This window comes from Macaca thibetana, chromosome 7, assembly GCF_024542745.1.
Source record: "Macaca thibetana thibetana isolate TM-01 chromosome 7, ASM2454274v1, whole genome shotgun sequence".
Taxonomy (NCBI): Eukaryota; Metazoa; Chordata; class Mammalia; order Primates; family Cercopithecidae; genus Macaca; species Macaca thibetana.
In genome coordinates, this window is record NC_065584.1 from 143,121,176 (window position 1) to 143,137,517 (window position 16,342).

At 42.2% G+C, this 16,342-nt stretch overlaps 1 protein-coding gene across 4 annotated transcripts in view; it reads left to right on the forward strand.

The window, feature by feature from the left end:
- Nucleotides 1-561: 561 nt before the first annotated feature.
- The window catches only part of MINDY2 (MINDY lysine 48 deubiquitinase 2), an 89,880-nt gene continuing 74,099 nt past the window's right edge, over nt 562-16,342 (forward strand). For all 4 annotated transcript variants that reach the window (XM_050796821.1, XM_050796822.1, XM_050796823.1 and 1 more), the window contains exon 1: nt 562-1,602. In XM_050796821.1, the coding sequence (XP_050652778.1) occupies nt 760-1,602 (843 nt within the window). In that variant the 5' untranslated portion in view covers nt 562-759. The remainder of the gene's footprint in view (nt 1,603-16,342) is intronic.

Below are 16,342 nucleotides of genomic sequence, written 5' to 3' on the forward strand. Positions count from 1 at the left end.
TCTGCCTGTAGGGCGAGTGTCTCACCAGTAGCTGGTGAGAAGCACAGCTCTTCTCAGCCAAAACCGAGATACTGGAACTTGTGCAGTGCAGTAATCCAAACCCCTCGAGTAGATATGCCCGCTTTAAAATCTACATCTCGTAAGAAATGCCTTCAATTTTCCATATTAGGAGCTGAGAAAACAGGTCTCCTGAGCCCTTCAGGGACAAGTTCTTTGCCAAATACTACAACCACCTCCAACCACTCCACAACGCCTGAGCCCGAGGGTGGGCCACACACGACCCAGCGCTAAAGGGTTACAACCAAGCTCTCCGCCGCCTGCCTTGCCTTTAAAGAAGCCGCACACAAGCGGGCTGCCCCGGAGTTCAACTTCCGGCCACATAGTGAGAGGATGTTTTCCTACTGGAGCTGAGCCGCGGGGGCGCGCCCCCCGGCCGCGCCCTCCTAGCCACGCCCTCCACGCCCGGCCTTCGGAGCGCGAGCTCGGGCGGGCACACGGAAGGGGCTGGGCCACGTGGGAGGCTGCTGAGTGGTTCGCCTTCGCCCCTCAGCGCGCAGTCTAGCGGAGGCAAGCTCAGAGCGCACGGAGAGCGCGGTAGCGCGCGCGCGCGCGTGCGTTCTTAGTGCCCTCCCCGGTGACGTGCCTGGCCGGGGCCGCGCCAGGGCGCTGTTGCTGCCAATACAGCTGTCATGGCGTCCGAGGCGCTGGCTGCGGAGAACTGGCCGCGGTCTCCATAGAGCTGGGGGCGGGCGGCCCGGTATGGAGAGCAGCCCCGAGAGCCTGCAGCCGCTAGAACACGGGGTGGCGGCCGGGCCAGCGTCAGGGACAGGTTCTTCGCAGGAAGGGCTACAAGAGACCAGGCTTGCCGCTGGTGATGGTCCTGGGGCATGGGCGGCGGAGAGCAGCGGCGGGAATGGGCTGGGGGCGGCGGCCGCCAGCAGGAGCCTCCCGGACTCGGCTTCTCCCGCGGGCTCTCCTGAGGTTCCCGGACCTTGCAGCTCCTCCCCGGGTTTGGACTTGAAGGATAGTGGTGTGGAGAGTCCTGCTGCCGCCGAGGCGCCTCTGAGAGGGCAGTACAAGGTGACCGCCTCCCCGGAGACAGCCGTGGCCGGAGTGGGTCATGAGTTGGGTCCCGCCGGAGACGCGGGAGACCGCCCGGATCTCGCCGGCACCTGCCAAGCAGAGCTGACGGCCGCCGGCTCCGAAGAGCCCAGCAGCGCCGGCGGCCTCAGCAGCAGTTGCAGCGACCCGACCCCTCCTGGGGAATCGCCGAGCCTGGACTCTCTGGAGTCGTTCTCTAACCTGCATTCTTTTCCCAGTAGCTGCGAGTTCAATAGTGAGGAGGGAGCGGAGAACAGGGTCCCTGAGGAGGAGGAGGGCGCGGCGGTGTTGCCCGGGGCTGTTCCTCTGTGCAAGGGGGAGGAGGAGGAGGAGGAGACCGCTCAGGTGCTGGCGGCCTCCAAGGAACGCTTCCCGGGACAGTCTGTATATCACATCAAGTGGATCCAGTGGAAGGAAGAGAACACACCCATCATCACCCAGAATGAGAACGGACCCTGCCCCTTGCTGGCCATCCTCAATGTTTTGCTCCTGGCCTGGAAGGTACATTCTGCAGCTTTCTACTTCCTACAGCTTTTGGGGTGGAGGAAAACGGGGTGAGGGAGCTGCTGCATGTCAGGTGATGGCTTCCTTTCTTTCCTCATTCATCAGTCCCCTTCTTACATGAAATTCATTCCAAGACTTCCATGTTGAAAGAATATTCCCTTGTACATATATCGAAAAGAATTGCCCCTAACCTCCGTTTTCTCTTGTAGTGTTGTTTCAGCGTTCAGTTGTGGTTGATACACTTAGAAACAAGAAGGACTTAGAGTATCTTTAATCTTATGATTATTTTAAACTATAATTTCCTATGTTTTCTTGCCGACTTTATCACATATGCAAAAAAGTGAAGAATTGGAGAAAGTAATCTTCAGAAGTTACCATCAATCCGTGATATCATGGACTAAGTTTTGATGGTTATGTTTAGTCTGATGTCCAACTAATGTCCCATTCGTGTGTAGATACTTAAGAGAATGGTGATGGGAAAGATGTGGCTCTTTAGACAAATTCCATTTAAGGAAAAGCATTGGTCTGAGACCCAATTACCATAACTTCTTGGTTTTCAAAGATTGTTTTCATTTTATGCATGATTTTTACTTGCCTCATTTCTTTGGCTCTCAAATGGTTTGGCATTATTACCAGTAACCATGCATCCGAATGTGTTAAAGGAGCTAAAACTCTTAAAAACTAAAGTAAGAAAAGATATATCTAAGGTGAAGGAGCAAAAAAAGGAAGGACCCTTAAAAATAGGTATGATGAGGACTCAGAGAGAGTTACCTGTAAAATGAAGTGTCGTATTTAAGCTTGCAGTGTTAGGGTGCTAAGAAGATGCATCTCACAGCACCTATTTTATTTTCAAATTGGTAATTATATTTATAGATGCAATGTTTCCTAGAAAAAAAAATAACCCAAACTGGGTGTGGTGGTGTGCGCCTGTAATCTCAGCTACTCTGTAAGCTCAACTACGCTGGAGGCTGAGACAAGACAATCGCTTGAGCCCAGAAGTTTGAGACTAGCCTGGGCAATATAGTGAGACCCTATATTAAAAGAAAAAGAAAAGAAAAAAATAACCTGGATTCTTCTGAACAGTTAGGAAGAAAATCACGTAAAGGGAATAGTGTTTATCAAACATGCCTTTATTTTCCTGTCACTAGCAAGGGCTGATACAAAAGAAATAAAATTAGAAACCTTGCCACTGTCTGGTGCATAATGGCACTGAGATGTTTTGAGTGAAGACAGTACCTGCCCTTAAAAGGCTGTCAAGCTGTTTGAGGTGGCATCATTGACTTACTTGAAACTGTTTAAGAACAAGAAATAGTAAGTTCTATGAGACAAGTGGTAGGTAAATTGTGGTAAATCTGTGGAAATGCATTTGATATTCAGAAAGGGGAAATTTTCATTTGGTATGGCATAGTCCTAGAAAGCTTCATGGGATTTATGGATCTTGAACCAATCTTTTTTTCTTTCTTTCTTTTTTAAAAAGACACCACCATTAGAGCAATTTAACAGATCTTTTAAGGAAGAGAATTTAGAATAACAGGGAAATGGAATTCCCAGGGGAGAGAAGAGTATAAACCAAAGGAATGAAAATAGAATGGATATTGTGTGTTTATATGTTTATTAAATGACAGAGGTGGTAAGTTAATGTTGGAGAATAATGAAAAATAAGGTTGAAAAGGTAAAGAAGAGCCACTTGATAGAGGCTCTCAACTGGGGAGTTAGACTTGCTCTAATGGGCCAGAGTCCCTAATCTTTTTTGTAGGAAGGAATAGCTATTACTTTCCTGTAGTCCTTTTTCTGATATAGTACTGCAGAAATTCAGAGGAAAGGGCAAGTACTGTGGTCTGGAGTATTTGGGGATAAATGCATATTAAACTGACTCATTCAATTCAGACAGATTCAAGTGAATGATCAAATATTTGGGTTCCCACTATGTGTGAGGTACTAGAAATGCAAAGATGAGGCCAGGCGCAGTGGCTCATACCTGTACTCCTAGCACTTTGGAAGGCCGAGGCGGGTGGATCACGTAAGGTCAGGAGTTCGAGATCACCCTGGCCAACATAGTGAAACCCCATCTCTACTAAAAATACAAAAAAATTAGACGGGCATGGTGGTGGGCACCTGTAATCCCAGCTACTTGGGAAGTCGAGGCAGGAGAATTGCTTGAACTCAGGAGGTGGAGGTTGCAGAGAGCCGAGATCAAGCCACTGCACTCCAGCCTGGGCAACAAGAGCGAAACCCCATCCCCAAAAAAGAAAAAAAAGGAAATGCAAAGATGAGTATGATGCAAACCTGCCTTCACGTAGCTATCTAGTGGGATGACAGACATATAAACAATAATTACAGTGCAATGTGAGAAGCTCTAATATGCTATGGAAGCCCAGAGAAAAGGGTAATTGGGGAGGGGATTATCAAGGGAAGACTTCATAGAAGAGATAACCTGTGAACTAGATCCAAAGGATGAGTGAGAGAAGACCTTCTGGGCAAAGAGAATAGTGTATTGAAAGATACTGAAGCAGAAAAGGATTTCTTCTACTTGGGACCTTCAACCTGGGTTGAATTGTGCAGCATAGGAGGTAAAGGAAATGGTGGTAATAGCAGGAAATAAAATTGACAGGTTTTGTCAGATCATGAATCAGCAAGCATGCTAATGAATTTGGAGATTATTTTGTAAATCTGTGGTTATCGTGTTTTTTTTTTTTCCTCCAGCCTATTGATGCACACAAAAACCAGTCATAAGTAATCATTGATGATTGATAAAGAGATGGATGAGAGAAGCAAAGTAGAGCAGTATTCTCAAAGTGAGCCGGGTACTAGAAGTCAAAACTATTTTTATAATAATACTAAGAAGTTATTTGCCTTTTTCTTTTTTTCTTTTTTTTTTTTTTTTGAGATGGAGTCTTGCTCTGTCACCCAGGCTGGAGTGCAGTGGCCAGATCTCAGCTCACTGCAAGCTCTGCCTCCCGGGTTCACGCCATTCTCCTGCCTCAGCCTCCCGAGTAGCTGGGACTACAGGCGCCCGCCACCTCGCCCGGCTAGTTTTTTGTATTTTTTTTTTTAGTAGAGACAGGGTTTCACCGTGTTAGCCAGGATGGTCTCGATCTCCTGACCTCGTGATCCACCCGTCTCGGCCTCCCAAAGTGCTGGGATTACAGGCTTGAGCCACCACACCTGGCCTGTTTGCCTTTTTCACTCTCATTCTCTCACAAGTGTCCATGGAGTTTTTCAGGCTACATGATGTAATGGCATCGCTCTGACAGTTAATGCAGTGTATGCCTCTGTATTTTGTGTTTTAAATTTTTCTCAATTTTAATTTATAATAAGGTGGATATAGATAGATATCCACATAGATGAAAGTTATTGGGGGTCCTCAATCATTTTTAAGACTGTAAAGGGCTTTGGGAACAAAAAGGTTGAGAAATGCTCTAGTAGAGAAAAATAGTAAATGGGGTGTGAAGGTGGTTGTCAGATTTCAGAGGATCCATTGATGTAGCTGTTTAGACTTTATATATAGCTGATATTGGAGCTATTCTAAATTGCTAGATAAAGAAATGACATGAAGAAAGTGGTCTTTTACTTTGATATTAGGCTAGAAGTAAGATTGTAGTGAGTGTAGCAGGAAGAATTGATGCGGATAGCGCTTTGGTTAGAGTTCTTTGCCCCCTCTCTTTGATGAGGATAATGTAGCATTCCCAATGATGATTTCATCACTGACTGGCTATAAGAAGTGAAGACAGTAACACCATTTTTCAAACCTGAGTAACAAAGATTGGTTGGATCTTTCAAAAGATAGGGAAGGTATTAAGGGAATTATTTTAGATGGGGAAGTTGATGCCAAAGTTTGGTTGTGTTTAGTTGGAAATGTCCAGTAGTGGGACATAAAAATATAAATATTCATTATGCTGTTAGAAGCATGGACTGGGTCTCAGGAAAGAGGCTGATTTTTTTTTTTTTTTTTTAGAGTCTCACTCTGTCTTGCCCAGGCTGGAGTGCAGTGGGAGGATCTCGGCTCACTACAGCCTCTGCCTCCTGGGTTCAGGTGATTCTCCTGTCTCAGTCTCTCCAGTAGCTGGGACTACAAGCGTGAGCCACAACACCGGCTAATTTTGTATTTTTATTAGAGACAGGGTTTCACCATGTTGGCCTGGCTGGTCTTGAACTCCTGACCTCAGGTGATCCACCTGCAAGAGGCTATAAAATTATAGAGAAAAATCAAATTGGAGAATTACTACCTAGAGTAAATATGGTAGTTCTGAGACTAAATGAATTCTCCAGAGAGTAGTGAGCAATAGTTCTCAACTTTTTTTGCCATCCCAATATGTGAGAGTGACAAATTGCCAGCAGAAACATCCTCTCCATCCTGCCTCAATTTCCCCACTCCCTCTCCTCCCCTACCTCATTCTCCAGGAGACAGAGAGAAAACAGAGGAATAAAGATCAAATTGGGGGAGGAAGGGAAGAATATTAAGGGTGAGGGAGTGAAAAACCAGCATAGGCACAATTTGAGATGTGGAATGAGAACTAGAAATAGGGCAATGTCATAAGAGTATTCAGAGAAAGATAATGTATTAAAAATTTAGTACATTACTATTGTCAAATGCAGCAGCATCAGAGAGCTGATGGAGTAGGGAAGATTCTGCCGAAGATGACAGGTGTAGGGACAAGGTCACTGAAAAGTCAGGATAACATGGAATCCTCAGTTGTCTTTAGAGGAAAGGAACAACAACTGTATTTTCTGAAGTATTGGGAGGAATGGAACAAGAAAAATACAGAGACAAGGTCACGTTAAGATAGAGAGGTTGGCCGTGTGTGGTGGCTCATGCCTGTAATCCCAGCATTGCAGGAGGCTAAGACAGGAGGATCGCTTGAGCCCAGGAGTTTGAGACCAGCTGGGGCAATGTAGTGAGACCCCCCATGTCTGTAAAAAAATAATAATAAGGAAAAAAAAGAGAGGTAGATGAAAACTGAAGCCTTGTATTTTTCAGTTTGGCAAAATAATCATTGAACTCATAAGCAGTAACTATTGAACTCATTAATAATTAAGATTGTAAAGCATTTGATGGGGTGAATTTTGTGAGAAAAGTATATTGCATTTTAAAGAAGAATCTCAGTGGAGATTATGCTTAGGAATTTGAGGCACAAACAGAAAGACTGCCAATTAGTAGCATGGATAAATTGAGGTATCCTTTAAAAACGATTAGATTATCAGTTTTGCTTTGTTTTTGGTCTTTCCCTAGTTTGCTTATGTCTGGAAATAGGAGCAGGAATAATGACTGGTTAGAGTTATCAAGACTTGGGCTTTTCTTTCAAGAACTGACACCTGGGGTGTAGGGGGAGAGAATTAGAGAATTGAAAGGGAAAACAGCTGATCATCTCTTTTGGGAGAGGATGAAATTATTAGAAAATCAATAGACTGAACAAACTGGGAGGATTTGAGCAAAGGCATAAGTGTAGTAGTTCTGGATGAGAAGTGACAGTAAAAGTGATCAAACAGGGTAAGGACTGAGTTGAAAGTATTGGTTCAGAACTGATAGAGAGTAGGTGATCATTCGTAATCTATTAAATAGTTGGCTGGGCACTGTGGCTCACGCCTGTAATCCTAGCACTTTGGAAGTCCAAGGCCGGAGGATCAGTTGAGCCCAGGAGTTTGAGACCAGCCTGGTCAACATAATGAGACCCCATCTCTATAAAAGAAAAAAAAAATTTTTTTAATTGTAAAAAAAGAAAATCTATTAAATAGTTGAGCTGTGATAATTTAACAAATCAAGAAAGAAATCTATTACATTTAATTCAAGCTCAAATTTGTAATTCTGTTTACCTCTCATTTTCAAGAGATAATTTCATCTACCTCTGTGTTTTTCCTTTTAATTGTTTTTTTGTAGAGATGGGGTCTCACTATATTGCCCCAGCTAGTCTTAAACTCCTGGGCTCAAATTACAAATTATACCAGGTAAACTTATCAAAATGTATCAAATGTATCACTTAGAATACATTTTTATTTTGCTTCTTTTTGACTATGTTTGATTTTTAATAATTTTTTAAAATCTTATTTTAGCTGTAAAAAAAATGCTTTTTATAGGTATATTTGAGGGCTGTAACCCATGTAATTAGGTGTTTATGAAGTTAAGCTAGAGGTAAATAACATATATATTTTAGTGCTTACAAAGGTATTTCTTTAATAATAGAGGGAATCCCTACTTGGTTATACTTTTTTTTTTCTTTTAGAATGTTATAGGTTCTGAGGCCAATATACATACAAAAAAACTTACATATACCCTATATTATACGTTGTGATAGAGAAGATAGAGTATTGCAATATTTAATCATTGTATAGCATTTTAGTAGAAAAATGAATGCACTAATTTAAGATGCTGGAAACACATCTCCTCTCCTTCTTAACTGTTTTTGGTAGGGAATTCTTTTCCCAGTTTTTTTCTTTGCTTACTATAAGCTGAGATTATCTCCTGTTCCAAGTCATGGGAGGGATGCCGGGGTCCTGAAGAAGGATTATTTTTTTTTGTTGTTGTTGTTGAGACAGAGTCTCGCTTTGTCGCCCAGACTGGAGTGCAGTGGCCGGATCTCAGCTCACTGCAAGCTCCGCCTCCCGGGTTCACGCCATTCTCCTGCCTCAGCCTCCCGAGTAGCTGGGACTACAGACGCCCGCCACCTCGCCCAGCTAGGTTTTTGTATTTTTTAGTAGAGACGGGGTTTCACCGTGTTAGCTAGGATGGTCTCGATCTCCTGACCTTGTGATCCGCCCGTCTCGGCCTCCCAAAGTGCTGGGATTACAGGCTTGAGCCACCGCGCCCGGCCCCTGAAGAAGGATTTTTAATGTAAAGTTGGTTTCTCCAAACATCAAACCTATAAACTGTAAAATAAGGATTCATATATTTGATTCTGTAAAATATAAAAAAGCTTAAAAAAAAAGAACAGACACAAACTAAATCAAAACCCACTAAACCAAGGGAACTATTTGCTGGATTATCTAAGGGCTAATTTCCCTTTTTTTTTTTTTTTTTTTTTTTTTCTTTTTCTTTTTTTGAGATAGACTGTCATTCTGTCACCCAGGCTGGAGCGTGGTGGTGCAATCATGGCTCCCTATAGCCGTGACCTCCCAAGCTCAAGCAGTCCTCCAGCCTCAGCATCCTGGGCAGCTGGGACCACAAGTGTGTGCTACCATGCCCACCTAATTTTTTTTTTTTTTTGACGGAGTCTCACTCAGTCGCCTAGGCCGGAGTGCAGTGGCACGATCTTGGCTCGCTGCAACCTCTGCCTCCTGGGTTCATGCGATTTCCGGCTAATTTTTGTATTTTTAATAGAGACAGGGTTTCACCATCTTGGCCAGGCTGGTCTTGAACTCCCGACCTCAAGTGATCTGCCCACCTCAGCCTTCCAAAGTATTAAGATTACAGGTGTGAGCCACTGTGCCCAACCAGTTTCTTTTTTATTTTTTCTGTACAGATGTGTCTCACCATGTTGTCTAGTCTGGCCTTGAACTCCTGGCCTCAAGTAATCCTGGCTTAGCCTCCCAGAGTGCTGGGATTACAGGCGTGAGTCACCATGGCCAACCCTAATTTCTTAATTTACAAAGAGCCCTTATAAATTAGAAAAAGATGAGCAGCACAATGGCAAAATGAACAAAAGGCTATTAACAGAAAATTCAAAGTTCAAATGGACATACGCTTTTGTCTCATTATCACCTGCGAAGTGAGGCACGATGAAGGTGAGCTTTTTGCCAGGGGTGAGTTTTTTCTCTAGTTCTCCCTCCCTCCTTGATGACTTTTTTACCTCATATCCTTTCACAGACACTTCTAACTTCCATCTAGGTTATGCTTTTTCCCCTGACTTGCAGAAACATTGTAATCACACAAATTTTCTTTTCCTGAAGTAAGCACAGAGCTCTTTTGAGGTTTTCCAAGTGTGTTTATTACTTATAAAAAAGGAAAAACAGATGGTGAGCCAAAGGTTCCATCTTAGCCTCTGCCCACCTTGTTTTTAAATATAGATCCTGTAAAAAGAGATTAAAACTTCACACAATTGTGGGGTTTTGTTTACACAAAAGACTTAAGAACATTTCTGAGGCTTTCATTCCCAGTCTCTTCCAAGAATTGGTGTTGTAACTCTGGATTTGTAAGATAAGGTAGACAAGGGCTGAGGAGAGAATAAATACTGCCAGTAGGAGTTGCCCTCTAATAGTGATAGATGTGTTCATTTCTTCTTCTCCCCTTGATATGAGTAGTCTTTTAGTGAAAAACCTTCTCACTCCCTATCCAACCTTAGCTGTTGAGTCCCAGGTGAAGGACATTTGGGCACAGGTGGTACTAACCATCATAGGGACTTTGAATAATAATAGTAAGTACTCAATTATTTTTGTGTCCAGATACTGTGCATTATTTTACATGCATTGTATGTTTTCTCTTTTAATTTTCTCAACCACATCATGAAATCCTTATGTAGACCGTTGTTCTTATTTTATGTATATAGAAAATTGAGGCCGGGCACAGTGGCTCACGCCTGTAATCCCAGCACTTTGGGAGGCCGAGGTAGGCAGATCACCTGAGGTCAGGAGTTTGAGACCAGCCTGACCAACATGGAGAAACCCCATCTCTACTAAAAATACAAAATTAGCTGGGCGTGGTGGCGCATACCTGTAATCCCAGCTACTCAGGAGACTGAGGCAGGAGAATCACTTTAACTTGGGAGGCGGAGTTGGCGGTGAGCCTAGATCATGCCATTGCACTCCAGCCTGGGCAACAAGAGTGAAACTCCGTTCTCCAAAAAAAAAAAAAAATTGAAGTGCATAAAGTTTAAATAACTAGCCCAAGGTAAGATTATCACCTACTCTAGAACCAGAGCTCTCACTCAGGATGTTTGATTGGGAAGATAAAGTTCAAGATAGCACTAAGTCTGGTGGACAATAGGTCTGGGGCAAAACAGGATGGGAGAGCCAATGATAAAGTCAGAGAAGCAGAAATAGACTTCATGATTTCTTAGATCAAATTCTGCAATCTGGTACTAGTTGCTCTTTATACAGACTCCCGTTTTTAGCTCTCTGTGCTTTATCTTATGTCTTCTGAAGTGTCTGACACTTCTAATTTCAGAGTCTCTTTGGGGTACTATGGTGAATAAACTTGACTTTCCCATTGTAGTTTATTAAATATATTCTTAGATGTTTTTCAGCAATTAGTAACTTCTTTTTCTACTGCCACTACCCTAGTTCAGGCCTTCATCTCTCACCTGGACTACCTTAGTAGCCTTCAAAATGGTCTCTTACCTTACCCTATTCTCATCTATCTTTCAAGCAATTAATGTAAAAGTTTAATTATTAATATTTTGGGGAGGAGATTTTTCAGCATAGTAAGCTTGCTGAGCTTCTTAAATATACATGGCGAATTCTGAATGGAAGATGCCTTCTTTTACTAGTAAATCTTTATATATTTTTTTCAGACAGAGTTTAGTTCTTGTTGCCCAGGCTGGAGTGCGATGGTGCAGTCTCGGCTCACTGCAACCCCCGCCTCCTGGGTTCAAGCTACTCTCCTGCCTCAGTGTCCCAAGTACCCCGGATTACGGACACCTGCCACCACACCCAGCTAATTGTTTTGTATTTTTAGTAAGACAGGGTTTTACCATTTTGGCCAGGTTGGTCTCGAACTCCTGACCTCAGGCAGTCAGCCCACCTTGGCCTCCCAAAGTGCTGGGATTACAGGCATGAGCCACTGCACCCAGCCTACTAGTAAATCTTTTATTAGTAAATGTCACTGCAACAACATTCTTTATTGCTCTAAAACACTTTGAAGTGCTTATAAAATAAGACTTTCCTGCAAATTTAATATGTGTGAATATATCTGCAGTTTCTGACAGTTTTAAATAGGCCTTGGTCTTACTCTGAGGATAGGGTCTAAATTATGCTAAAAACTGACAAAAGTGTTTCAGAGTTTCAAAGCCTTTTTAATTTGTGGGTTGTCTCATATAATTTTTCTGTTTTGAAATACTGATGGCAGCGGAGCGCGGTGGCTCATGCCTGTAATCCCAGCACTTTAGGAGGCCAAGGTGGGTGGATCACAAGGTCAGGAGTTCAAGACCAGCCTGGTGAAGGTGGTGAAACCCTGTCTCTACTAAAAATGCAAAAATTAGCCGTGCGTGCTGGCAGGTGCCTGTAATCCCAGCTACTTGGGAGGCTGAGGTAGAGAATTGCTTGAACCCAGGAGACGGAGTTTGCAGTGAACCGAGATTGTCTCACTGCACTCCAGCCTGGGTGACAGAACGAGACTCCATCTCAAAAAAAGAAAAATAAAGAAAGAAATACTGATAGCAAGTAGAAAGCCAATTAGATTTACTAAAAAGTCTGAATTTGAGTATTTTTTAGTAAGTGTTATATTATTAGTAGTAAATGAATAGTACATACAAGAAATTAAAATGTAAAGCATGATGTGTAATAGCTTATAATACATACATTTTTATTTGCTGGAGCCAGAATTAAAGGCATGTTGAAAGAATCCTTAAGTTTTTGAGTCCTTATTTTGAAAAAAGTAGGTAAAGCTTCTCTTTGATTCCCATTATTACTTCTAATATTTTCTTTTTCTTTTTTTTTTTTTTTTTTTGAGACGGAGTCTGGCTCTGTTGCCCAGGCTAGAGTGCAGTGGCCGGATCTCAGCTCACTGCAAGCCCCGCCTCCCAGGTTCACGCCATTCTCCTGCCTCAGCCTCCCGAGTAGCTGGGAGTACAGGCGCCCGCCACCTCACCCGGCTAATTTTTTTGTATTTTAGTAGAGACGGGGTTTCACCGTGTTAGCCAGGATGGTCTCGATCTCCTGAACTCGTGATCCGCCCGTCTCGGCCTCCCAAAGTGCTGGGATTACAGGCTTGAGCCACCGCGCCCGGCCTACTTCTAATATTTTCTAAAGAATAATTTCTTTACAATTTCAACTAAAAAATCACGAATACTATATATTCATGCCGAATATATAAATGCTACATATATACACACATATGTATGTAAACACTGCATATTTCATATTAGTGAAATTTGACTATTATTTAGTGGGTCCATTTTGCCATACGTAAGTAATACAAAAATAAACTGCAATATAAAAATGTTATCTTCTTTGTTCCAAACTCAACTCCCTGTTTGAATGTCAAACTAAAAATGTCACAGTTCCAAAGCAGACATCATTTTCTTCTACAGACTTATCTTCACTTGCCAAATTTCCATTGCTATCAATTGTATGGATCTTGATTTTTAGTTTCCTGAGCCTTAGAGTCAACTTTGATTATTCTTTCCCCATGATGCTCCACTTTTCCCTGGTCACAAAGTTCTATCAATTATTGATTTAAAATATGTTACAGATGATGTTTTATATAAGATTTCATTGAGTGGAAAGTGTTCTGCTGTTGTTAGAAAAGCCTGTGAGTATTGGTATAATGGAAAAGGCAATTGGCTTTGGTGTCTGATCTCACTTCCCATCACAGTACTTCTACTTACTTTGGATAAATTAACGTTTTAAAGCCTTAGTTTATTCTTTGAATGGGGTTAATAATGCCTGCTTCATAGGATTGCTGGGGATTCAGGTAACATAAAATTGAATGACAATTAGTAGATGTTCAATATATGTAATTTTCTCTCTCTTTCTTTTTCTTTTTGAGTCAGAGTCTCGCTCTGTCACCCAGGCTGGAGTGCAGTGGCATGGTCTTGGCTCACTGCAGCCTCTGCCTTTCTGGCCCAAGTGATTGTCCTCCCTCAGCTTCCTGAGTGGCTGGGATTACAGGTGCCTGCCACCACGCCTGGCTAATTTTTTGTATTTTTAGTAGAGATGGGATTTCACCATGTTAGCCAGGCTGGTCTTGAACTCCTAACCTCAGGTGATCCACCCACCTCGGCCTCCCAAAGTGCTGGGATTACAGGAGTGAGCCACTCTGCCCAGCCCGTGACTTCTCTTTTCTAAAGAGCAGAGACTGGCAAATAACTCAATTTTATATTTTCTCAAGTATCTTCCCAACTTTGAAGAGGTGTTGGAACTCAAAGTGTGTGTTTCTTGAATACTTATTATATTGGTATTCTAATTGTTAAGCATTTAAAAACATTATTTGGCTAGTAGTAATTTTTGTACTTGTCATCACCTATATAAAGTACTTCTCATTTCTTAGTTATTGCTGAGTCCCCTGCATTTATCTTTTCCTTTGGGTTATCAAAATCACAGGTGTCAAAACCTTGGCGTATCATTCTTAGGATGTTTCACATTCCTGTTTAAGATTTCACTTACAGTTTAAACAGAAGGTTTTGTTGTTACTATTTTTGGTCTTGCTTGAGTCTATTCCCAGATTTACTTTCTTCTTTAGATGATTAAGAATTACAGAATGGGCCAGGCACGGGGACTTACACCTGTAATCCTACCACTTTAGGAGGCTGAGGTAGGCAAATTTAAGCAGGAGTTTGGTCAACATGTCAAAACCCCGTCTCTACAAAAAATACAAAAAAGTAGCCAAGCATGGTGGCACACATCTGTGGTCCCAGCTACTTGGGAGGTGGAGGTGGGAGGATCACCTGAGCTCGGGGAGGTCGAGGCTACAACGAGCCATGATATTGCCACTGCACTCTAGCCTGGACGATAGAATAATTGAGCTAGATTTTTTAGGTTTTACCTTATAGTGGAACATTTGGAGTCTGAGTAGCTTTTTTCTTTTATTAATTTAAATATTCTTGTGCTTATATTAATAATTTTCCAGGGCCGAGTGCGGTGGCTCACACCTGTAATCCCAGTGATTTGGGAGGCTGACGTGGGAGGATTGCTTGAGGCCAGGAGTTCAAGACTAGATTGGGCAATGTAGTAAAACCCCACCTCTACAAAAAATACAAAAATTAGTCAGGTGTGGTGGTGCATGCCTGTAGTTCCAGCTACTTGGGAGGCTCAGGTAGGAGGATTGCTTTAACCCAGGAGGTCAAGGCTGCAATATGCTATGATCCTGCCACTGCGATCCATCCTGGAGGACAGTGAGAACATGTCTTAAAAATAATAATAATAATTTCCTCAGGAAATCCAGTTAATTCAGTAATATTTATAGGGTAGAACATTTTCCTAGATAATAAAAATTTATTTGGCCTCTATTAATTGGGAGCTATTTTTTAATATATGTTGAGATACTTTGCTCAAATTTTAGGAGGAATATTTAAACTACTTAAAGTGTCTTCCAAGTACCTTTGTATTTGTTAAAGTACTCATTTATTATAAACAATATGTTGTAGATAATTACTAAAAGAGGTCATACTTGATTTGTCATTTTTTTCTTTCTCTTCTTTCTTTTTTTTTAGATAGGGTCTCTCTTTGTTGCCCAGGCTGGAGTGCAGTGGCATGACAGTGGCTCACTGCAGCTTCAAAATTCCTGGGCTCAAGTGATGTTCCCACCTCAGCCTCCCAAATAGCTGGAACTACAGGCATGCAACACCACACCTGGCTAAGTTTTGTTGTTTGTGTTGGGGTTTTTTCTGTAGGGACAGGGTTTCCCTATATTACTTAGGCTGGTCTAAACTCTTGGGCTCAAGTGATCCTTCCACTTCAGCCTCCCAAAGTGCTGGGACTATAGACGTGAGACATCGCACCCAGCCAGTTATTTTTTTTCATTGTAAAACTTAAAATTTGGAGATTCAGACAGACTGCCACAACTGTTAGTTCTATATTCTTAGCCAGCTATCTCATAACTTGTTTCTCCTTTGAAAAAATCTAAAAAGACTTACAAGTCTTTTTAGGTTATTAACAAAGCCTTATTAGGTTATTAACAAAACCCTTGGCACTTGCTTTTGAGGTGATGCTGGTGAAGGAAAGCAAAAAAAAAAAAAAAAAAAAGAAGCAAGCTTTTGGGAAGATCTTAAATGGTTAAAAAAAAATAATTAAGATCTGTGGATGGCTCCATAGTATTAGTGTGAAGTAGGCACTTTTTAGTTTTAATAAACATCCAAAGTACTTTACTGGCTACAATTCAGGAAATGAATATACTACTGACTGCTTGTAAATAAGTGAGTTGAAATATTTGTGTATTTGCTTCTAAAAAAAATCATCTAATGCAGAGATCAGCACACTTTTCCTGTAAAGGATCAGATAGTAAATACTAATGTTTTAGGCTTTGCATACCCTGCAGTCTCTGCTGCGCAGATTCATCTCTGCATTGTAGTGGAAAAGCAGCCAAAGACGGTACATTAACAAATGAGAGGGACTGTGTTCCAAAAGAAAGTTTATTTAGAAAAACAAACAGTCAACAGTAATTTGCCAGAGTTTCAATTTAAAAATATGTCATTTATGGGAACTCTGTGTACTTTCTGCCCAGTTTTTCTGTAAACCCTAAAACTGCTTTAAAAAAAATAGTCTGTTGCATTTTTTTTTTTTTTTTTTTTAATTGAAACAGGGTCTCACTGTGTCACCCAGGCTGGAGCGTAGTGGCACGATCTCTGCTCACTGAAGCCTCCGCCTCCTGGGTTCAAGCAATTCTCCTGCCTCAGTCTCCCAAGTAACTGGGACTACAGGTGTGCGCCACCACACCTGGCCAATTTTTGTGTTTTTTTAGTAGAGTCGGTGTTTCACCAAGTTGGCCAGGCTGGTCTCGTACTCCTGACATCAAGTGATCTGCCCACCTCAGCCTCCTGGATTACAGGTGTGAGCCACCGGGCCTGACCTGAAATTATTTAAAAATGTCACAAACGGCCAGGCGCGGTGGCTCAAGCCTGTAATCCCAGCACTTTGGGAGGCCGAGACGGGC